Source organism: Diabrotica virgifera, chromosome 5, assembly GCF_917563875.1.
Source record: "Diabrotica virgifera virgifera chromosome 5, PGI_DIABVI_V3a".
Classification (NCBI taxonomy): Eukaryota; Metazoa; Arthropoda; class Insecta; order Coleoptera; family Chrysomelidae; genus Diabrotica; species Diabrotica virgifera.
Genome location: NC_065447.1, coordinates 61,759,559 through 61,784,949, shown reverse-complemented (window position 1 = coordinate 61,784,949; position 25,391 = coordinate 61,759,559). Strand labels below are relative to the sequence as shown.

Genomic DNA, 25,391 nt, shown 5'->3' with positions numbered 1-25,391 from the left:
AGTAATATAACAGTAATACAAAGATTCCAGAACAAAATACTAAGAAATATTGTAGATGCTCCTTGGTATGTTACAAACAGTGATCTCCATAAGGACCTAGGAATGGAAACTGTGGATTTAATCATCAAGAAGATGGCAGGAAGTCACGAGCAATGACTTCATATGCACGAGAATATTGAGGCAATCCAGCTCCTCGATACCACTGGGCAAGTTAGAAGACTGACAAAGCCTTATGAACTAGTTTAAGTGATAGGTGATAGTGAAAAGCAGAGCATAGTGCTTGTGCGCGTTAGTGTGTATGCTAGAATAGTGCACTATCTTGTTAGGTTAGATAAGAGACGCTATGGGGTAAGCTCTTAATTTTAAGAAACATTAATAATTTAGGTTAGATTAAAATTGCTCATTGATCAAGTATGACCAGATTGTAATCGTAATAATCATCATCGTAGTGATGATTATGGGAAAAAAAAGATATCGCAAAGTGAGCAATTCAAAACTACACCTTATGGTTGGTTGAGACTTACTGAAAGTATTTACGCTGTTACCAAGACAAAGAATGCGCATATATGTACAAGTCAAAACATTTTTATGGTGTACAATTTATTGTACGTCAGGCACATTTGGGTTAAACGTGAGCATTTTTCTGTATTCTATATCCGGAGGTGTATTTAAGTTTCTTGTGGAGGTTGAAACAGTCATGTTTTTTTGGAGGTCTTCTATTTCTTTACATGAATTTTCGAGCCAGGATTTTTTGGCTTGTTTAATGTTTCTTCAGTCACCTTGTATATAAACGTTATAGTTTACTTATCTATGTTATATTTAAACACTAAATACTTAATACTTCATTCGATTACTAAACCAACTTTAAGTATAATTACGTTCTAAAACTTGTAAATTTCACAAAGAAATACTAAAATTGAACAAATGTATCCAAATATTAGTATATAAAATATTACAAAAATATCCTCGAGTTTCAATTCCTCAACGCCAAGTTCTCTTTGATCTTTATTGTTCACGGAAAAAATTTCTTGTTTCCATTTCTCAACTACTCCTGTGGATAATAATTGGTGAATAATCGTATTAAATTCATTAATATATAAAAAACCTTTCCTCATAATTAAAGAAATGGAGCTGCCATATGAATAATAAAAGCAATAAATTAATTCTTTATCAACTTGTTTCATATCTAGATAATATTCAGTATTACTTTTCGTAGTCAAGAAAGAGGAAAGTCCTTCTTGAATAAATTTTAAACATTCTAGGGAATCGTGACAATCAATTTTCCTCTTTACTATCTCATCTCTGGATATTCCCTCAATAAAGTCACTGTTGAAATATCTTATAGAATTCGTCACAAAATAAGTTTTTAAATTATTTTTATATATTTTGGGCATTGAATCATACATCTGGCATGGTTTCCTTTTCATAAAGAAACTTGTTATTTCCGTTGTAAACGTGGTATTGCAAAAAAATGCAAAAATAATTAGTAAACCCACAAAGTATCTCAACCTGTTAGATTTTGGCAGGCATGGAATCGGAATGTGCAAGCAAATCGCAAATGCTTTTAAAACGATACCATCGATAGACGAATCAAATCTTGATATTGGTTCTTCGCTTCTGTTAGTATACCAAATCAAAATTATTAATGCTAATAATATTAGCAAACCAAGTAAAATTACAATTTTTTCAATGTATATATCATATTGGTATTGTTTTTTGCTTGGAACGCACCATAGTAATTCATCATAGTAATAGGAAACGCTAGGACTAAGGTACAATATTCTTTCGTAAGTTAACGTATATCCCCCAAATATTATATCAAACTTGTTATCAGCTAAATCTTTGAACTCCTTTGTTAGAGTCCCATTGGCGAAAACTTCCCCGCTAGGATATCTTGGATCGATTTCATAATACTCCACAGTAAGTTTACATGTTTTTGCTAATGTCTCTATCAGCCTTTTCTCTATTCCCGGTTTCTTTAAGCTGAAAGAACCGTCGAAAGAAATACCGTCATACATAGTAAAAGGAGGCCATCGGTAGAATTTGGCTCTAACTTTTTTAAATGTTTCCATTGGCCTCGTTACTATTTTATTATAAGTTATATTTTCTCTTCTCAATCGTCCACATATACTTAATTCTGAGATATTTACATTGAGATCGTACATGGAAGATCTTGTAAAGATATCGAGGTTTGTTAAATTTTTTTGATCTATTAGTATAACAGCTATTGGTACAATATCTTCTTTCCAAAGTATGGTGAAAATTGTATTAGCTGTTGCCTTGGAATCTTCGAATGCTGTAAAAGATATAATTAAAAAGTTAGCTTTAGGGTTCCAACTAGGTAGTACTTTGATTATTTCAATAGTTTCTTTGAATTTATCGACAGACGACATTTCTATTAATAGATGTTTGAACATTCTTGTTGATTTGTTCCTTAATATTGATTTGTTCAAAGCTATTATATAGTATGATTTATTTTCATTGGCTAATTCATTGATTAAAAATGAACGGGGAGTTGAAAATTTCGTAGAATTTTCGAAGATTACAATAACGCTCTCATTGAATTGATCCCTAAAATACATTTGACACAATTCAGCAGCACAACTACTTAAAGACTGTTCAGTACTCAGATCTGTAAGTGGATCAATATTTAATATTGCTTCAGCAGAAGGTATAAAAAATAACTGAGCAATCAGAACAAACATATTTTATGCTAGTAGCTTTGATTGTTAAATATTTGGAAAATTTTTGGATACATTATTACTTGTTTAAATTTCTATACTCTATTATGTTGAAAATTCATTTTTGCGTGTAGATAACCGATTATGATAACATATTATAATATACTTCAGGGTAAAAAATTGGTTTGTCACAGATACAAAACTTTAAAATTTTTATAAAAATAATTATACATGAAACTTTTATAGATATCAATAATATATAGTTTATACGTGAACACGATTTGAAAAAATCGTATGATCGGATATGCAGTACTACCGCTTGTGTTTTTACAACTTAACTAATAAAATGGAAACTTCCAGTGATTGGCTGTATACCAAAGTTTTAAAAACTAATTAGTTTAATAATAAAATTAAAACAAAATCAATGGGAAAATCCCAGTAGCTGGTTGTATACCATACCTAATTAAAAAATCATACAGAAGTAAAAACTTCGTTTATACAATGGTATAAAAAAGTTTCTTAAAAACCATTAAAAGTTATCCAAAAGGATTCGCAAAACGTTTTCGATCTAGATCAGATCATCTTCAGTGCGTTCTGCTTAGTACATGAAACTAGGAACCTTATGAAATTGGTAACATCGAGAAATATGGTTTACAGCAGGGGTGGGCAAATACTTTTAAGCGCGGGCCAAAATGAAATTTTCAAAATGTCTCCCGGGCCGGAGGACTATACCCATTATGTACGCTAATGTTTTTGGTGGAGGTTTTTCTCTGCACAAGAAATTTTTTTGACAAAAATACTATAAGTATAAAATAGTATAATATACTAATAATAAATTGTCTTTCTGGTGTGTGCATGCGAACAATTTGTTCACAGTAAAATTACGAAATTTTTATGGTCCATTATATTAAGCCATAACAAGGATCCAGATAAAAAATGAACTTCAGAAATTCGATCAAGAATAGAGTAATCAAGAGCAGCCTTTTTGAAGATGAGGAAATTTTTGAGTAACCAAAGATTCAATCTGCAAATCTGATATCGGATGGTAAAATGTTATGTCAAGTCAACCATCATAGACGGAATTCAAAGGAGGCAACTGATCTGATATTGTCATGTACGACGCCGACGTCAATGGACGACGACAGGCTGCCAAAACAAATTTTAAAATGGACGCCAAGGAAAAGAAGGAAGAAAGGAACGCTGAAACAATCCTGGCTAGGCGGCATTCAGAAGGCAATGTCGGAAAGGAACTTTCACTCTGACGAATGCAACGACGGACGAAGCTGGAAACTGGCAACCGGAAGGCGGAGAACACTATAAAAATCCGGGATAATAATAAAAATGTTATGTCCACTCTATTCCTCTTTATTGGATTGTTAATGCTGACTTAATGAAAAAGCTGCAAGCTTTTGAGATGTGGCTTTTTAGGGGAATTTTGAAAATACCAGATCATATTACGAACGAAATGGTGTTGCACAGAATGGAAAAGGAACAGAGAACTTTTGACCATCATTAAAAGGAGAAAGACAGCAAAGAGAAAGGACACATACTTAGAAATGATAACGCAAGTAAGTTGTTGTAAGTTGTTGCAGCAGCTGATTATGAAGGTAAAATCGAAGAAGAAGGGGTCTTGGTAGACGACAAATACTCTGGCCGAAAAATATTCGCAACTGAACCGGGTTAAACACATAGACTCTTTTAAGAAAAGCAGAAGATAGATATTTATTATTTATACGAACACTACGAACACTAATACTGTTGATTTCAGCTAAATTGCACAAAAGAGATTAAGAGCGTAGGCGCAAAATTTCGGACCAATGCTTTTTAAATGCATTATTTTTTTTCGAATCCTTAGAAAACTAATAAATATTTTTGAAAAATTACATTATTACCGAGGGCCCAAAGTCCCTTAGAATAAAAAAAAAGTTTCTTTGAATTATATATTTGAAATTAAAAATCATACTAAATTTTCTCTTTTTTTTCACCTCTGTGATAAACATTATAGAAGTTTTCAGGGACTTTCGGCCCTCAGTAATAATGTAATATTTCATTCTGTGTATAAATTTTTTAAAAATACTTATTAGTTTTCTCAGGATTCGAAAAAAATGAATGCATTTAAAAAGCATTGCGCCTACGCTCTTAAAAAAATTGCTTGCGGGATTTCTCAATGGGCCGGATAAAGTAAGGAAAACCCCTGGTTTACAGGATACTTATATGATATTTATAGCGACTCCAGACTCCAAGTCGATGTTAAAAGATTGAATGTGTTAGGAGTGCTCAAAGGGCAACATGGTTCCTCATGGTTGGTCTGTGTCCATTGAACTGGCAACACTGGCGAAGCGTCCGTGTAACCACCGTTACCATTGGTAACAGTTAAAAATCTTGCAATAAATATTTTATGACTGTTATGAAATAATTCCATTTATATTTTTTACCAACAGAAATATTTGTTAATAGTACCTAATTCAGTAAATAGCCAACTAGACGCACGAAAATATTGGTGAGATAAATGAATCCATTGCACTTTATTATATATGCTGTTACCGATACTGGCAGTGGTAACGCAGGAGAAACCTCGCTATCGATCCGGTCTAGCTCGTTTCTGAAAATTTTGAAGGAGCGACGGCTCTGTTCGAGCGACGAGAGACGGCGCGCGGGCACGCTGTGTATATCAGTATTGCCACCATTTTGAGGATTGGTAACATTAGTTTAGTACCTATTACAGATTACAGTGTGCGTGCATTTAAACATTGAAGAGTGTTGCTACAAAGTTGCTACGTATTGCGTAATTGGTATTATTGAAAATGGAAGAATTAAAATATGAACAATAGTTTTCAAAATCTATTCTTTTTCCTTGTTCATTTTTTATGTTAATTTTATGGTAGAATAATACAGCGTGTGTCAGCCAAATGGAATAAATTCAATAGTTCAAATACTAATTGTTTTTGTGAAAAATGCTCAGATCTCTCGATTAGTATTTTAAATCTTAATTTTTTACATACAATAATAATATATACAGGGTGTCCCAATTTAGAAATATGACGTCATCGTTAATTTTCTTAAATGGCAACACTGTTATTTTAATGGCTATTTAGATAGAGCGTGTAAAGCTATACATAACTGCAAAATATCAAATTATTGTAATTTTTTGTCCGTGCTTCTTTTACTAGCTAAAATGATCCTGTTTTAGCTAAATTAATCGATAAAAACGATAACTTAAAAACAAAACGAATACAAAGCGAAGTTGTACATTTGATGGCTCAAGAAACTGAAAACAAATTGAATAATTTAATTAAAAAAAATTGGTTTTATTCAATAATTCTTGATACCACACAAGATATTTCAAAATACGAACAGCTTAGTTTTATTTTCCGGTATGTAAAAATGACTTGCGATGAAAATAATTATTTACCTTCTAAAACAGAAGTTGTTGGAAGTTTCTTGGGATTCATTCGCATATTAGAAAATAGGCATGGTCACAAGCCCGAGCTTAGCTGGACTCGGCTTGAGGCTCGGCCCGTTTGAGGAGCCGAGCTTCAAGCTTAAGACGGTTTGTTTCTTGCGAACCGAGCTTCGAGCTGAAACAATTTTTTTTGAGCCGAGTCGAGCTGAGTTCGAAACGAGCAGAGCTTTCCTTAACGAGCTTGTCCATATTTTAGCTAATACTTAATACATGTTCTAATTCATTTATTTCTGCTGCGACTGATACTTCTGTTTGGGAATAAGTAATTCAGACTATAAATATGTATTTTCAATATACAGTGTATCAGTAAAACATGGAAAAAATTCCAGCCGAGCCCAGCTCGATTCGGCTCGAAATATTTGAGTCGAGCTGACACGAGCCACGAGCTCAACCTGCAGCTCGAAGTTCAAGCCGAGCTTGGCTCGAAAGTTAAAGCTTGTCAAAAACTCGGATCGGCTAGAATCGAGTCCATCCCTATTGGGAAATTTTAAAATTCACAATCAAAGCACCTTTCCGTACACAACTGCAAAGGGAAGGGGTATGACGGGGCAAGCGTTATGAGCGGTGTATATTCAGGCGTACAAAGGCGCATAACTGACATTGAAAAAGAGCTTTGTATGTTGATCGTCGTGCATCCCATAATCTGAACCTAGTATTGAATGATTCCGTTGCTGGTGTACAGGAGTTGTTTTTTAGGATATAATTAAAATATTATATGTTTTTCTTTTTAGTGCAAGTATTAAAATATGGGATGTACTATGTGCTGTTATGACTTTGGATTCATCGCGTTTGCCAACACTTAAAAGATTATGTGAAACCCGGTGGTCATACAGACATTATGCTATTGTGGCTTTGCATCAAGCTTTCCAACAAATAATGAAATTTTTCATTAATTGAAATGATTTCATTGCGTAAAAAAACGATGAAAAATTAGAAGCTAATGCATTATTATATATGAGTAATTGTGAATCTAACATCAAAACTTTTGCAATCTGAAACGGCCCTTCAACTTTTTGAAAAAACTCGTGATAATTTTCGAGAAATGAAAATTTTGTTTTCCGAAACTTTAGCAGAAGCAGCAGGAATAGCAAAATAGTAGGGTATTATTATAATATTATACCTATATCGGAATTTAAAAATAAACGGATAAAACGTATAAAAAATTTTTTACGATGAGCTACGATAAAAAAATAACTTATAGCAAAAGTTAATCTTTTCAATGTAAATTTAGATATAATATAATAACTTACTAATAGGTTTGTCGGATTAGAGACATGTATAATAGGTTTTCATGTCTATTCCCAAAAAATCCTTTAACACTAACTGATGAAGACTTATACAAAGGCCAAATAATGTCATTGACATATATTTTAGTAATAATTATACTGTTATTAGTTGTCGTTATGTTTATAATACGGGGGCCCACCAAAAATTGTTGCGGGGAGGCCCCCCAATCTTTAGCTGCGCCACTGGGTCTACCTCGTTTTATCTTTCCTTCTGATTGCCATTGTAGTATTTCCTTTGGTATTCGTTATTCATCCATTCTTTGCAGGGCCGGCGATAACGGGCCTGCAAGGGATGCACTGCAGGCGGGCGCCCCTGTTCAGGGGGCGCCAAACTGAGCTTTTTGTTCTGCTGGTGCTATAAAAAAATATCAATTTAAAAAATCGAAGGGCGCCTATGCTAGTGTTGCAGGCAGGCGCCTTATACCCTAGCACCGGCACTGATTCTTTGTATGTGTCCGAACCAGATAAGTTGTTTTGTTGTTAGGTCATCCGTAATTGTTCGTTTGATTCCTATTATTCATCTAATGCGTTCGTTGATAATCCTTTCTCTTCTAGATCTTCCAGCGGGTCTTCTCCAAAAATCCATTTCCGTTGCTCTCAGCGTTGCCAGTGTTCTTTCTTTCAGTGGCCATACCTCACAGCTGTATAGTATAGAGTAATACTTTTCACTATAGTCTCATATACAGTTGAACCTCGATAAGTCGGATTAATCGGGACCGCGGTCGATCCGGGTTATCGAAAATCCGGGTTAGCCGGAGAATATGGTAAAAATTAATAAAATACATATAAATAATGAACAAATATACACATCGTCGGTCTAATAAGCAAATTGCCCAAGTCCATTTTTTCCGAAAATTGTTTTTTGGTGTCATCTAGTAGTAAACGGTAAAAGCTACCGCCTAACAATTCCCACAAGCGCCATTATTATTTTATTTCGCGCCAATTTCGCTAAACGAATTTTGCTGATGTCCAAACGTTCTTTCCCAGTCATACGAATATTGCCTATGTTAGTGTTTCTGAAGTTGTTTTTATTGAAAACGTTAGAAAATGTAAGTAAATAAATATATTTTGAATATTATTATTAATATGGATATAGTACAATAACTAGAAAGTTTGTGTAAATATTTTGTTTACTTAATTTTGGACAATTATGTATTGCATGGAGTTAGTCAATTTTCTCTTTTTTTACTTTTGTTCAAAAGTTTTTTGTCTCTCCTGTAAAATTTTCAATTTGTGACTTAAGCAATTTGCTTATTAGACCGACTACATTATAATTGCAAAAACTTTGAAATACATATCGTTGGTCTAATAAGCAAATTGCCTGAGTCACAGATCGAAAATTTTACAGGAGAGACAAAAAACTGTGGAACTTGCCTATGTCCAAAAGACAACAAAAGTAATAAAAGAGAAAATTGCCTAACTCCATTCAATACATAATTAATCAAAATTAATTGAACAAAATATTTACACAGACTTTTTACTTATTATACTATAATCAGTGCTAGTCAAAAGTCCGTACCTCCCTCGTATCTTTTGAACGGTTATACCTATAATAGTGAAATTTGGAGGGAGGAAATAAACGGACGTACGCTTCTTAACTATTTATGACAGGTGACGTAATTATGACAAATGACTTTACAGCGCCACAATGAAAGATACTTTTAAATGGGACCTTATGGCAAGTGATACCTTGTTGCAAGTGTATTGAAAATACCTATTCAGTCATACTAACTTTGTTTGAGTTTAAGCTAATTTTGATAAATAAATGAAATAAACATAAAATTCTAGTTTCGCATTTAATTAATAAAAATTAAAAATTCCGCATATGATTACTTGTCAAATAGGTTGACGTTGACGTAAAAGCTACTAGAGAATTGAAAAACGTCAACTTTTTTACAAGAAAACCACAGGCGGACATTTGAATTTTTATTAATTAAATGCAAAGCTACAATATTATATTTATTTAATGTATTCACCAAAATCAACTAAAACCCAAAAAAATAGTGTGACTAAATAGGTATTTTGAATACCTTTCAAACCAGGTATCACTTGCCATAAGGTCCCATTTAAAATTATCGGTCACAGTGGCACTGTAATGTCATCTGTCACTAATACGTCACCTGTCATGACTTGTTAAGAAGCTTACGTCCGTTTATGGTTTATTTCCTCCCTTCAAATTTCACTATTATATGTACCTATAACCGTTTAAAAGATACGAGGGGGGGTACAGACTTTTGACTAGCACTGTATATTAATAACAATATCAAAATACATATTGTTATGCTCTACTTTTTCTATTTATTTAGATTAATTAGCAAATTCTTAATTTAATTAATTATTCAATTATTTTATTTCTTGCCTATGTAAAAACACAACTAAATTCCAATTAAATTTTCCAATCAATTTTATTCTCAGGGCTAATCTTGTATTTAATACAATACCTGTGATATGTGGCTTCTAGTATTTCTGGTTGCTTACTTCTTCCAGGGTAGAAACAGGGAAATTGAAAACACTCAAAATCATATAAATGTAATTTATTGTTTTTATCAAATAAGTCTAAAGAGATTCAAAAAATACTAAAATTTAACTTTGTTGCAACAATCTCTAACTTAATAAATGAAACTCTAACTCTAAAGGCCGCGTCCCACCATCAAATAATTTGATCAAACTGGTTTGAACTGAAAGTGACAGTTAATGACGTCACATCCTGAGTGTTCATTGTGGATAATAATGAAAAATTTTAATTTTAAATAAAGTACAAACAAGTTAGACAACTCAATACAAAAAATTTGATCAAAGTAGACTGATAGTGAGAGCAGAGATTTTTAGAATTTCAAAAAAACTGCAATTGTGACGTCACTTTGACGTACTTCCGGAGTTTGCTCAAACTGTTTGATCAAATTATTTGATGGTGAGACGCGGCCTTGATATCTCCTTGTTTTGACAAAATATTTATTTGATTAATTTCTTATTTACTCATAGTAAATTGAATGAATTTTACTTTTCTTCTTTTGAATTGATTTCTCAAATTTGAAATGACTAACTGCGTTAAAAAAATTGTTCAATAAACAAATAAACAAATATGGTTTTGATATAAATAAATTTTCTCAATTCCTACAAATGATTTGACTAACCTTTTATTCTTCACTCCCTCGTTTTCTGGATTGCGCCGTCCTTGATTCTCCCAACACGTACTCTCTGGGTGTTGCGAAAAAGTCCCTCTCGTCCAAACTGCTTCCAAGAAAAACACACAGGACTTGCTCGAATATCTTGTGCACAAACGGATAATAATCAGCTACTCGTTTTAGACAAAACAAAGGAATCTCCCTCGGACCAGGAAAATTAACTCTTCAACCGGTCGACGATTTGGTTTCAACTTGATTCTGCTCGCAAAGGCCGATCACACCACTCTACACTGATTCTACACTTTATAAAAAATTGGACTGCTCTCTTCCGATGTCAATTACACAGTGTCTTTATGTTTCTCTCAAATCCATACTCTCACATTCATTATCCCTTCTCCTGATATTTTCCATCCAATAAACAACAACCTCTCTAAAACCATTTATTTCTTAAGAAACCAAATATTCTTCCAACAACTTTTCCAATTTGTCAAATTTCAAAGAATATCATAATTAGTTCTTTACTAATTTCTACTTTTACAACTAAAAACTAATACAGTTTGTTTACCACATTAAAATACCTTCCCGGAAGGATCTTAAAAACGTTATTGTCCCGTCAACGCCCTGTCCACTTTCTAATCACCCACTTGTTTGTTAATGTACCGTCCATTTCGTCGAATAATTATCACTAATCGTTTTAATTTTTCCAAAACACTTGCTTAATAGCAAAATTGAATTCTATACAATCTTGGTCATATACAGGGTGATGAAAAACTATGATTTTATGGTCGTTGATATAAATTTAATTTTTTTGAATTTCCTTAAAAAAAAACAATTCCACAACAATATATCTATTTATTTACTTACATTTTCTAACGTTTTCAATCAAAACAACTTCAGAAACACTGTTACGTGCAAGTGAACACGTGATCAAACAATGGACATAGGCAATATTCGTATGAATGTGAACAGAACGTTTGACTTCAGCAAAATTTGTTTAGCGAAATTGGCGCGAAATAAAATAATAATGGCGGTTTTGGGAATTGTCAGGCTGTAGCTTTTACCGTCTAATACTAGATGACACCAAAAAACAATTTTCGCAAAAAATGGACTAAGGTAATTTGCTTATTACACCAACGAATATGAACAGTACATCTAAATTACGTACAGTTGTCTACGGTATTGTTTATTTCTTGGTAACAAACTCGGTCAAAGTGGAAAAAATGTTTGTTTTGTCTGATGAAAATCGGTCCGGGTTAGCCGGAATTCCGGGTTATCGGGGGCCGACTTATCGGGGTTCCACTGTATCCTCTTTTTATTTTCTTTAGTACTTCCCCTTTAATATAATTAATACATAAAGGTAAAATGTTGACTATTACACTGAAAAAACGTGGTAAATATTAATCATTAGCGAATATTGAAACTATTAGCCACATATTATACTTAGTGCAGTCACTGAAGGTGGATATGAGCTATTACATCCGATTTCGGTGAACCTCCATATGGATTTTCATGAAAATTGATGAGTGGTTAGAGAATACCTCAAGAAACAAAAGTGACATGGCGACAACTTGCGCTTTTACCATGGGGGGAATGCCACCATCTCTGGGGGGTTAAAATTATTTTATTAAAAATAATCCCAGAAATCGATAGAGGAACAAATTCTAAGCAAAATTTGTTGTATAAAGTTATATTAAAATAAAACAATACTTTTTAAAAAAAGACATGTAAAAACTATAGATTTTTATAAAAAGTTATCCTCCTCAACCCATTCATTTAGAGACTTTAAAGTGTACATGCATAGTAAAAACCTACCACTTGAGAAATGCACTCTGCCGAAACAGCTGTAGTGACAATAATTTTTAATACATTTTGTGGAAATAGTGAAAACAAAAATTTTCAGTGTTTTATTGATAGAAAAAAGTTACCATAACCAAAATTAAAGATAATAAAAAATCAAATAAACGCCTTACTTGAAAAACTCCTTACTATTAATTTTTACAAGTAACTGGGAGTATATTTTTTTCGGTGAGTAGGTACTCAAATAATCTAAATATTCAAGCTTAAATAACGATCAAACGATGCATTTTATAACATATACTTACTTAACACTTGTCCAAGTCCTCAGGAATATCTATCAAATGAGCTCCCGAAGAAGTTAATAGAAGTAAAATTTTTGCTCCAAAAATTTTTCAAAATTTATGATCCAAAGTTTTTCCAAAAAGATTTTATTGTTTTTTTTTTAGAATCACTCTAATAGTTTTTATGATACCTATCAAGTTAAGGGGATGGGTACGTATTTTCGGCTGCAATGGTATTTAAATGAGGATTCATTTTTTCGAATCCTGAGAAAACTAATAAGTATTTTTGAAAAATTTAAACGCAGAATGAAAGATTACGTTCTTACCGAGGGCCGAAAGGCTCTGAAAACTTCTATAATGTTTATTTTAATAAGTTACAGGGGTGAAAAACTAAGAGAAAATGTAGTGTGATTTTAATTTCAAATATCTCATTCAAAAGAAACTTTTTATTCATTCTAAGGGACTTTCGGCCCTCGGTAATAAAGTAATGTTTCATTCTGCGTTTAAATTTTTCAAAAATATTTATTAGTTTTCTCAGGATTCAAAAAAAAATGATTACATTTAAAATACATTGAAAACTTTGACAGGCGTCAAAATGTTCCAAAAACCATTTGAAAGATAATTTCAAGGGCTATAAAACCGTGTTAAATATAATTTTTGAAATCACTAATGTATTTTTTTAAAGATAAAAGGTTAAAAGGCCCCGATTACACGGTTCTCGCAATAAAATTTAGGCTTTAAACGTTTCTATCTCGGTTAGTTTAGATCGTACGAAAATAATAAACAAAAGTAAAATATTTATAAACCGTAGCAAAAATTAAAATTTAGTTCTCTATCATTTTTTAAAATGTATTTCTACGAAAATTTTAAAAATGATGACTTTTTAAATCATACTTTTTTCTATTTTCTAATTTAATTATTAGAAGTAATATAAAACATCACGAAATAAATAAAGTATGTGAAATAAACATTTAGGCAACCTCGATATCCGTAGAACTTAGCAAGGAACATATAACGATGTCAGTTGCGTATTGTCTCCCTGGTAAAATAATTAAAGAGGAACATTTCTCTAGTTATTTCAATGGGCTTGGTCATCATTTCATTGTAGTCGGTGATTTGAATGCAAAACATACAAGTTGGGGTTCAAGATTGATAACAACACGCGGAAGAGAACTTATTAAAAGTTTAATCGACAATAATTTGACTCCAATTTCTACTGGACAACCAACCTACTAGTCTACGGATAGAAGTAAAATTCCTGGTCTCATCGACTTTGCTATCGTAAAAGGAATTATTAGTGACTTTTTAAATATTAAACCATCTTTTGACCTTTCCTCGGACCATTCTCCCATATTTACTGATGTGATGGAACATGTATACAATACAAATAAATACTCCTCCCTTTCAAATCATAAAACAAATTGGGGTCTGTTCAGAGTTAATATTCAAAATGCAATTAATTTAATTATTCCTCTTAAAATAAATGAAAATGTTGAGGAAGCAGTCCAAAACCTTACAACAATCATTCAACAGGCAGCTTGGAGAGCAACTCCAGATCTAAATCAGAGGAATAACTGTGCACCATATCCACATCTTATAAAAATCCTAATCAACGAAAAGAGAAAACTAAGAAAACAGTGGCAAACTTCCAGATCTCCTGGGGACAAAACTCAACTGAATAGGGGTATTCGCATGCTTAAAAGGGAACTACACAAATACAAAGATCAAGGCATAAATGAATTTCTTGAAGGTCTCGGATGACACAAATTACTCTATTTGGAAACTCTCAAAAAAACTTAAACATCAGATCAAGCATGATGGTCCCATTAGAAAGGGAGATGGTGATTGGGCCAAGGCAGATGACGATAAAGCCCAAGCTTTCGCTAATCATCTCAGGCAAGTTTTTCAACCTCATCCCAGAATTGTTTCTGCGGAAGAAGAAGAATTCATTCACAAGAGCTTAGATGTACCCTACCAGATGTCACCTCCTATCGAAAATATCAAAATAAATGAAATTAAAGATTTAGTTAAAAATCTTAATATTAAAAAAGCTCCAGGGTATGATTTAATATCGGGAAAAATCTGCAAAAACTTACCTGAAGAAGGACTTCGGTTGGTTATGTACATATTCAACGCTATAATAAAGTTAGGCTATTTTCCGTTTCAATGGAAAATGGCACAAATTATTCTAATACCGAAATCAAATAAAGATCCACACGAACTATCATCTTATCGTCCAATCAATTTGCTTCCCATTATCTCTAAGATATTTGAAAGGTTACTCCTTCAAAGAATGAATCCTATCATTGACAGACAAAAGTTGATTCCGGAGTACCAGTTTGAATTCAGGCAACAACATGGAACAATTGAGCAGGTACACAGGGTTGCCAAAGTAGCAAGAGATGCAATTGAAAAGAAAGAATATTGCACTGCAGCCTTTTTGGATGTCTCACAAGCATTTGATAAGGTATGGCACGATGGGCTGCGATCTAAAGTAAAAACTCATTTTCCCCATCCTCTCTATACACTTCTGAGATCCTATCTTACCAATCGATACTTCCAGGTTAGACATAATGAAGCAGTATCAAACATAACTCCCATTATATCAGGAGTACCTCAGGGCAGTATATTGGGACCAACTTTATACTTACTCTACACAGCAGATATTCTCACAACAGCAAACAGCGCAATTGCTACCTACGCAGACGATACTGTTATAATGGCCTCTATCTCGGTTCCAGTTACAGCGTGCCAAAATTTACATCATTTAAATGGTTTAGAGAAATGGTTAAAACTGTGGCTAGTTAAAGTAAATTGCAGCAAATCTGCACATATAACATTCACTTTATGCAGGGAAAGTGTACCATCTGTGCATATAAACAATACCATCATACCCACAAGAAATGATGTTAAATACTTAGGAATACATTTTGACAGCCGACTAAATTGGGGAAAGCACATCTGGAAAAAACGACTACAACTCGGATTAATATACAGAAAAATGTATTGGCTCATGAACAAAAATCCAAACTAAGTCTATACAATAAATTATTATTTTATAAATCTATCCTAAAGCCAGTTTGGACTTACGGTATTCAGATATGGGGTACAGCATCTAATTCCCATCTACTGAAACTTCAGCGTTTCCAATCAAAAGTCTTGAGACATATTACCAATACACCGTGGTATGTGCCTAATTATGTTATACATCGAGCCCTTCAGATCCAAAACATTAAAGACACCGTTGTCTCACTCAGTGGAACCAACAAAAATAGACTACTGAAGCATCCAAATACGCTTGCGCAAGACCTACTTAAGCGACCGAGGAGAGGAAGATTAAAACGACGTGACCCATTAGACCTTTCTGTACCTGTAATTACTGAAACGTAGATTCATGATACTATAAATAACAAGATAATATATTGCACATCCGGAAGTCGTGACGTAACTGGAGACCGGCAAGTTCGTAATGGTTCGTAATCATTCGTAATGTCCGATTACTTTGAATTGTTCGCGGTTGTATTTTATATTGTATCTTTTACAGTTATTTTGACTGGAATCTCGACACTAAATTTTTTTCGAATACATTAAAGTTTAATTTTATTTTGCTAATTGAATAATTTCATCAAATAATGCATACAAATCCCATTTAACTTTAACAAGAATTCAAATTCAACTTCCGGTCTCCAGTTACATCATCAATGCGCGAGCTCGGACGTATTTGCGCTACGGGAAAATACTATCTCTTTATTTATAGTATCATGCGTAGATTAGGTATATAATTTAATGTGTGTGTATTATAACTATTGATGTTTTTTTATATGTTCGTAAAATATGTCTTTGTAAATTGTTATTTATATCTCAGATATTTTTATCAGAAATGTATCGCAAAGGATTTTCATCACTGGATGGATTCCCACTAGGTTAATGTGATAAACCTATTGATTATTGTTTTGTTTTAATTGTACAAACAGATTTCAAGAAATAAAGGATGTGTAAAAAAATAAATTTTAATTTTTGTGAAAATGTACATAAGTAGGTATGTTTATTTTTCAGTTTTCCCTAAAAAAATTCGTAAGAGTTCTCTTATTTTTATCATAACTTACTTATAGTAGGGGAGGAAAGTATGCTAAATTTGCAGTTACTCGAGCGTTGTGGGGACCTATTATTGTGTTGTGAAGATGAGGTCTTAAAACCAAAAAAAGTTAAGTAAAGTTTTCCATTTAAGTGGGGACTTTTCATTTTTTAATTTAATTTTCCATTTCCAACAATCGTTTTTTCCGAATATAGCGCCATCTATCCATAATTCGGAAAAATGTCTCGAATAAAAGTTACTTATGTTTACGTAATGAATTTAAATCTATAATAAAAAATGGAGGCTCCTATTTAAGATTTTAAAGTAACCTTCCCACCCCACCTCCGTGGGGGTCGCGTTTGGTGTCACTCGATAGATTTAAAAAAAAAAATTGAATACGTGTATTTTGTAGTTTTTCGATCTATTGTTCATTTCGCAAAATATCGCGGGATTCCTATTTAAAATTTTAAATTTACCCATAGCCCTCTCCGTGGGGGGGGGGGGGGGCGTGTTTGGTATCATTCGACAGATTTTTGAAAAATATTGAACACGTATTTTTTAGTTTTTCGATCTGGGTAAATTTCTCGAATTAGTCGCTTTTTTCTTGTGTAATTTTGTGACACTTATTTCCTTACGCCCGCTCAAATCGTCAGTTTTTTTAAATATACACTGTTTTGCATGTACTTAACTTACCTTATTTTTAGATAGATTATTTTTCGGACCCCCTTAACAAACTTCCCTGTATTAAGAGCCAATATATGGTAGAGGTTCATTTACAGGGTACAAGGTTTCTCCCATGTGATAATCTGACGCGCTCGAGTAACTGCTCCCTTACCATAAGTAAAATATAAAAAAACATATGAGCCAGATTATTTATTTGTAGATTATTGATGGCATAAAGGAGAAGCATATGGAAGCGATATTATGATTAGAAATTTAAAAGTATCCAGAAGTAGGAAAACTCACATAACCTTAGAATCCATAAGATTAATTGCAACATTCTTTAATGAAAAGGAAATCACGTATAGCAAGCCAGTTGATTCCGTCAAACTTATACACACTTAAACCAACCAACCACTAGAAATTACCCGTGTGGAAAATAGAAAATACTAATTTAAAAAGCCTACGCTAGCTTTGCAGGCGGGTACCTTATACCCTAGCGCTGCCTGGGACTCTGGGACTGCCCGTATCAACCAAAAGTCAAATGGCATACAGCTATGTATTTTTGCAGTTTAGGCTAGGATATCTCAGAAATCAGAAATAATAACATATCTTTCACAAAACACGGAACATTTATTTGATGTCTCATTAACTTGTATATTATACACTGGCGATCAAAAAATTTAGGTCACATTTAAATTTTGTGTTTTGAGGTAGTAATTCGTTTACGGTTGTATCGGTTTCTTAGTAGGCCTTGATATATTGCTTTTCGAGAAATGATGTATAATTTGCTATTGTTATCTGTCAGTTCAGTCACGTATTATCATTGTATTTACGACGTTTACGACTTTTTTATGAAAAATCTGCGTTCATTCTAGTGGAACCTTTACAGTTTTTTGTCAATTTTTCAATTAGGTGTTATTTTTTTTGTCTCAAACCTATCGGTGGTACAGCAGCGTTTCCGAAACGGTGGGTCGCGACTCAGTACCGGGCCATGAAAGCAAAATGCCGGGTCGCCTCGCCTCGTCGCTTCAGATCTTCAAGTGAACATGAACATATTTTACACTGCGAAGTTCGTTGGCTATCAAGAGAGAATTTTTTAAAAAGACTTATTGAATTAATGGAAAAAATTTCACTATTCTTAGAACAACATCCACCAACGGCTATGGATGCAATATTTCAATTTAAAGACAGTTTTCATTATGTCAATTGGTTAATCAAGGTAGCCTATCTTTGTGGCATTTTTTATTACTCGAACAATCTAAATATAACATTACAAGGTAGCAATTAACTGTATTTAAAGTACAAGAGAAGGTGCCCATGCACCACGCACCAAGCACCACGCACCAAGCAACACGCACCAAGCATTATGCACCACGCACCACGCCCCAAGCACCAAGCACCACGCCCCAAGCACCAAGCACCACACATCACGCACCAAGCACCAAGCACCACAAACCACGCTCCAAGCACCACGCACAAAGCACCAAGCATCACGCACCAATCACCACGCATCAAGCACTACGCACCAAGTACCACGCACCAAGCACCACGAACCAAGCGCCACGCACCACGCACCACGCACCAAGCACCACGCACCAAGCACCACGCACCATGCACCACGCACCAATCACCACGCCCCAAACACCACGCAATACGCACCAAGCACTACGCATCACGCACCACGCACCAAGCACCACGTACAAAGCACCACGCACAACGCACCAAGCACCACGCACCAAGCACAAACCACCACGCATCACGCACCAAGCAACACGCACAAAGCACCAAACACCACGCACCAAGCACCACGCACCAAGAACCACGCACCAAGCACCACGCACCACGAACCAAGCACCACGCACCAAGCAACACGCACCACGCACCAAGCACCACGCCCCAAGCACCACGCAACACGCACCAAGCACCACGCACCAAGCACCACGCACCAAGTACAAAGCACCACGCATCACGCACCAAGCAGCACGCACCATGCAACAAGCACCACGCACCAAGCACCACGCACATCGCACCACGCACCTCGCACATTGCATCACGCACCTCGCACATTGCATCACGCACATCGCACATCGCACCCCGCACATCGCCCCTCGCACTTCGCACCTTGCACCTCGCATATTGCACCTCGCACCACTCACTTCGCACCACGCACCTCGCACCTCGGACCTCGCACCTCTCATTCACACACACACACACTCACACACACCAGTGTATGTAGCGAGTATGTAGTATGTAAATAGTGGGTCACGAAGGATAAACACAAAAATAACCGGGTCACGGAAAAATAAGTTTGGAAAACGCTGTGGTACAGTGTATTGTTGATGGTGTATATCTAATGAATCATAATGCCTTTACATCCTGTTATTGTGGCAAGAATTCTAGCATTGATAGAAAATGGTTGCGGACAACGTGAAACTACAAGAATTATTGTTGGAAGGAGTCGATATGTGCAGTTCAAAATGTTTACCAGCATTATGAGGAGACTGGTCTAATCACCAGAAGGCCAGGATTCAGACGAAATCGAATCACCCCCCAAAGAGATGACCGGTTTGTGGTGTCAGAAAGTATGCGGAATAGAAGAGCCTCTGCGCTAGAAGATGGCTACTACAGGTCCACCATTACAACGCCGGAAGATTAAATTTTGCCCAGACTCACCTCCATTGGATTAATGTCACTTAGCGCAACATACTGTTTTCAGATGAGTCTTGTTTTTGTCTCAATGGATCAGATGGATGTTGTCGAGTATGGAGAAGATTCAGAGAAAGATATGCTGCGGCTGATATTGATGAGCGACTCCCATTGGCGGTGGGTCAGTTATGGTAGGGGCAGGAATTACTTCACAAGCACGTACAGAGTTAGATATATTTAAAGAGGTGGCCTTCTGGCCTATTCCACTGCGACATTTTCAGATCTATTGTGGTCCTCTGGTTCTAGATAACATTCTCTAGCCTGACTCTTTTTAAAAAATCTAATAGCTTCGAGACTGAACCTTTCATGTAGCTATTTGCCGTTTTATTTTGTTCTCCTAATGCAAAGAACCGCACATTTTCCAGACTGTCACACTGACATAGAATGTGCTCTGCTGTTTCTTCTTCCAGGTGACAGAATTACACAGGTCATCATCTGCCAATCCCATCAGCTTTAAGTACCTATTCAGCTTACAATGCCCTGTTAGCAGACCTACTATGGCTTTGAATGTTTTCCTGTCTTTACTTATTAGGTCTGCCGTAAATTTTGGCGAATGTTCTGTAATGAACTGTTTCGCCTGTCTTTGGCCTATGGAATTCCTCCACCACTCCAAAGACTTGTGAGCTACTCACTTTCTTGTAGCCGTTCTTGTAACTGCCTTTGCAACGCAGAAGAAGGGTTCCGGTCCAACGAATGGCATTGATGAGCCTTGTTTGGCCATTTCATCTGATTTTTCATTGCCCTTATGACCCTCCTGCTCCAGTACCCAGTCTACCGTAACCTTGCTACGGTGTCCTAATTTATTTAGGGCACACACACAATCCCATACTAGCTTAGAATTGACCTCTACAGAATTGAGTGCCTTAAACGCTGCCTGACTATCTGTGAAGATGGCAACTGAACGGAACGTTCTTCTCTGCCTGTCTATTTCTTCCACACAGTGATGGATTGCTGTTATTTTCGCCTGGAAAACTGTGACGACATCCTTTGATAGACTAACCGAGAAAAGAATTCCTTGATTTGTCCCTACTATGCTGGCTCCCACACCTTCCGATGTTTTTGAGCCATCAGTGTACCAATTAGCAACAACTTGTATGGGTACACATTCCTTCCAGTCTTCCCTGCCTGGTATATTAATTTCGAACTTATTGTCAAAGCTAGATCTCGTTGCTGTTGCATCGTACAGAGTTAATTTTCATACAAATTATCTCCCTTACGGCTAAAAGATGCAGTACAGAAGTTTTAGATGATCATGTTATGCCTTTCATGACTATTATGGGCGAGAATGGCATTTTCATGCATGATGCATGATAATGCTGGACACATACTTCCAGAGTTGTCAGAGAATATTTTGATGAAGTGGGAATTAGGGGGTCTTCTTGGCCTACACTCAGTCCAGACATGAATCCTATCGAACATGTCTAGGATGAGTTAGGCTGAAGTATACGAAGGCATACACCCGCTCCAAGAACTGCCCAAGTAGCACCGAACGGGTTTATTAAGTATTTTAAGGATGCTTTAAAACTGTAGAATAAAAGTAAAATTAAAACCATTTGGTTTTTAAGTAAACCTTAAGGTTGCAATAAAACCGCTTTCAGCATAAAAGAGCCCACTCTGAAAGAGGTCAATCCAAAAATAAAAACCTTAAAACTTTGTTTTCTTAACAAACTGGTTTTAAATCTGCTGTGAAGGTGCTTTTAAAACCATGTTAAAAGACACTTTAAGTGCAGGCAGTTTTATAGCAAACTTAAAAAAGGTTTCTTAAATGGAGACTTTTAAAGACAATTTACCATATTAAATGATTCTTTAAACCGATATACTCCATATAGGCCAACAAATTTTTACATGTGTTATGATAGGTAGATACGTATTTGTAATCATAAAATAATAAATAGTACTTGGTTATTTCGGACTGTCAAGGTAGAAAAACACTTGCGCACCCAACTTTATTGATAATGTTAACAAAAATAGGTCTAATAACTCACGCGCCCTAAAATTTCTGACTTTTAGCGATAAAACAATAAAAATAATAAAAAAAAAATTAAATCTGAAAAATATTAATTTGAAAGAAAAATAATTTTATCTACGATTTTAATGTTTTAATGTTAAAATAAATAGAATTTATGTCTTTAAGACGCTTATTTATAATTTTTATGTAAGCATAATTACAACCTTTTTATAATATATCATGGCTTTCAGCATCCCCAGAAAGCAATATGGCCGAAATCCAAATAAAACTATTTGGTCTATCGACAGAGAATTGTTAAGATCAAATGGTTTTATTTTATACCTTTCCAAGAGCATATATCCTACATAAAAGCAAGGTGTCCTTGGGATTAAAACCGTTTAGTTTTAATGCTGCTGTCAATAATGCCACTCGGTTTTAATGTAAATCTAACCTAAAATCGAGGCTTCGCATTGCTGTATGTGTTGTATTTTTCTTTTAAAATGACCAGTTCGTTTATATTTTAAGTACTTGCGACTTATTTCTTCCATACTAACTGTACTTCTACGTTTTACAACACACGCTACACCACTGTTTCGCTCTAAAACAAATGACCGACCATTTTGGACATGAAAGAAGAGGGGATGAGTTTAGTTTTATTGTTTCTAACAAGAAGCATAGTTTAGTCTTTACGATAAGCAAATTGATTCAGTTAAGAGCGTTTGGTTTTAATGTAGCCTACTAATTGCTTTTATGAAAGCAACTTTAAAGAAAACTAAAAAAACAGTTTTAAGGCATATGTTTTACTGACATAATAGTCTTGATATTTCATTATTAGTCATATTAGGATAATCATTAAAACTGCAATAAAACTAAAAGGCAACCAACTAGAATCTAATAAAACCAAACAGTCCTGAAGTTCTTCATAAAACTGATTAGTTTTAAAGTGAACTGAGAATAAACCATGTTAAAACTACAATAAGACAAATTATCTATTAAGATTAATTAGTCTTATTTGATACTCTTATTAGATACTTTAAAACTAGTGACCAATGCTTAACAGTTTTAAAGTTCTGACAGTATATCTACAAAGTAACTTTAAAGCCATTATCTTCTTATTTACCACAACAAAACCTTTATAAACCTTAAATAAAACTAAAATGTTTTTATTGTGCTACTTGGGAGCTTAGGAGCTACGGGAGTTGTTATTACAACAATGGGATAACATCGACCAGAATGTGATCCGTAATTTGATTGAAAGCATACCTCGTCGCCTAAAAGCTGTCATTAATGCAAGAGGGGGAAAAACACTCTAGTAATCAACATTTTTTTTCAACAGTGTTTCGTTTTAATAATTTTTTTGTCAGTTCCTTAACAAAAAGTCGCACTTTGTTTTAACTATAAAGTTGTTACTTCTCCTAAATAAAGCTCAAAAACCAAAATATTGCTATTAATTTAAAATTTATTATTCAAGTTTGTTTACAAAATACACTACCAATGGTTTACTTATTTATGTTAAATTTAAACACTTAACACTTCAATGGATTACTTAACTAACTTTATAAGTATAATTACGATCTAAAACTTATAAATTTCACAAAAAAATACTAGAATTGAACAAATACAACCAAATATTAGTATATAAAATATTACAATAATATCCTCGAGTTTCAATCCCTTAACGTCATGTTCTCGTTGATCTTTATTGTTCACGGAAAAAATTTCTTGCTTCCATTTTTCAACTACTCCTGTAGATAATAATTGGTGAATAATCGTATTAAATTCATTAATATATAAAAAACCTTTCCTCATTATCAAAGAGATGGAGCTTCCATATGAATAATAAAAGCAATAAATTGATTCTTTATCAACTTGTTTCATATTTAGAAAATACTCAGTATTACTTTTCGTAGTCAAGAAAGCGGAAAGTCCTTCTTGAATAAATTTTAAACATTCTAGGGAATCGTGACAATCAATTTTCCTCTTTACTATCTCATCTCTGGATATTCCCCCAATAAAGTCACGGCTGAAATATCTAAAAGAATTCGTCACAAAATAAGTTTTTAAATTATTGTTATATATTTTGGGCATTGAATCATACATCTGGCATGGCTCCCTTTTCATAAAGAAACTTGTTATTTCCGTGGTAAACATGGTATTGCAAAAAAATGCAAAAATAATTAATAAACCCACAAAGTATCTTAACCTGCCAGTTTTTGGTAAGCGAGTAATCGTAATGTGCAGGCAAATGGCAAATGCTTTTAAAACGATACCATCGATAGATGAATCAAATCTTAATTTTGGTTCTTCGCTTCTGTTAGTATACCAAATCATAACTATTAATACTAATAATATTAGTAAACCAAGTAAGATTACGATTTTTTCAATGTATATGTTATATTGGTAACGTTCTTTATTGGGGACGCACCATAGTAATTCATCATAGTAATAGGAAACGCTAGGACTGAGGTACAATATTCTTTCGTCAGTTAACGTATATCCACCAAATATTATATCGAACTTGTTATCAGCTAACTCTTTGAACTCCTTTGTTAGAGTCCCATTATCGAAAACTTCCCCGCTAGGATATTTTGGGTCAATTTCATAATACTCCACAGTAAGTTTACATGTTTTTGCTAATGTATCTATCAGCCGTATCTCTATTCCCGGTTTTTTTAAGTCAAAAGTAAAAGGAGGCCATGGGTAGAATTTGGCTCTAACTTTTTTAAATGTATCTATTGGTCTCATTACTATTTTATCGTAAGTTATATTTTCTCTTCTCAATCGTCCACATATATTCAACTCTGATATATCTACACTTAGATCGTACATGGAAGATCTTGTAAAGATATCAAAGTTTGTTTTTTTTTGATCTATTAGTATAACAGCTATTGGTACAATATCTTCTTTCCAAAGCATGGTAAAAATTGTATTAGCTGTTACCTTTGAATCTTCGAATGTTGTAAAAGATATAATTAAAAAGTTAGCTTTAGGGTTCCAACTAGGTAGTACTTTGATTATTTCAATAGTTTCTTTGAATTTATCGACATACGACATTTCTATTAATAGATGTTTGAACATTCTTCCTGATTTGTTTCTTAATATTGATTTGTTCAAAGATATTATATAGTATGGTTTATTTTCATTGGCTAATTCATTGACTAAAAATGAACGCAGCGATGAAAATTTCGTAGAATTTTCGAAAATTACAATAACGCTTTCATTAAATTGGTCTCTAAAATAGAATCGACCCAATTCAGCAGCACAACTACTTAAAGACTGTTCAGTACTCAGATCTGTAAGTGGATCAATATTTAATATTGCATCAGCAGAAGATACTAAAAATAGCTGGGCAATCAGAACAAACAT

The 25,391-nt window shown here is 34.2% G+C and overlaps 1 protein-coding gene across 1 annotated transcript; it reads right to left on the bottom strand.

The window, feature by feature from the left end:
• Positions 1–842: 842 nt before the first annotated feature.
• Positions 843–25,391, bottom strand: LOC114334491 (uncharacterized). The gene is made up of 2 exons (XM_028284535.2): positions 24,296–25,391; positions 843–2,632 (listed from the first exon to the last, which is right to left on the bottom strand). The coding sequence occupies exons 1-2, from the start codon at positions 25,389–25,391 to the stop codon at positions 882–884; spliced, it is 2,847 nt and encodes a 948-aa protein (XP_028140336.2). The 3' UTR covers positions 843–881.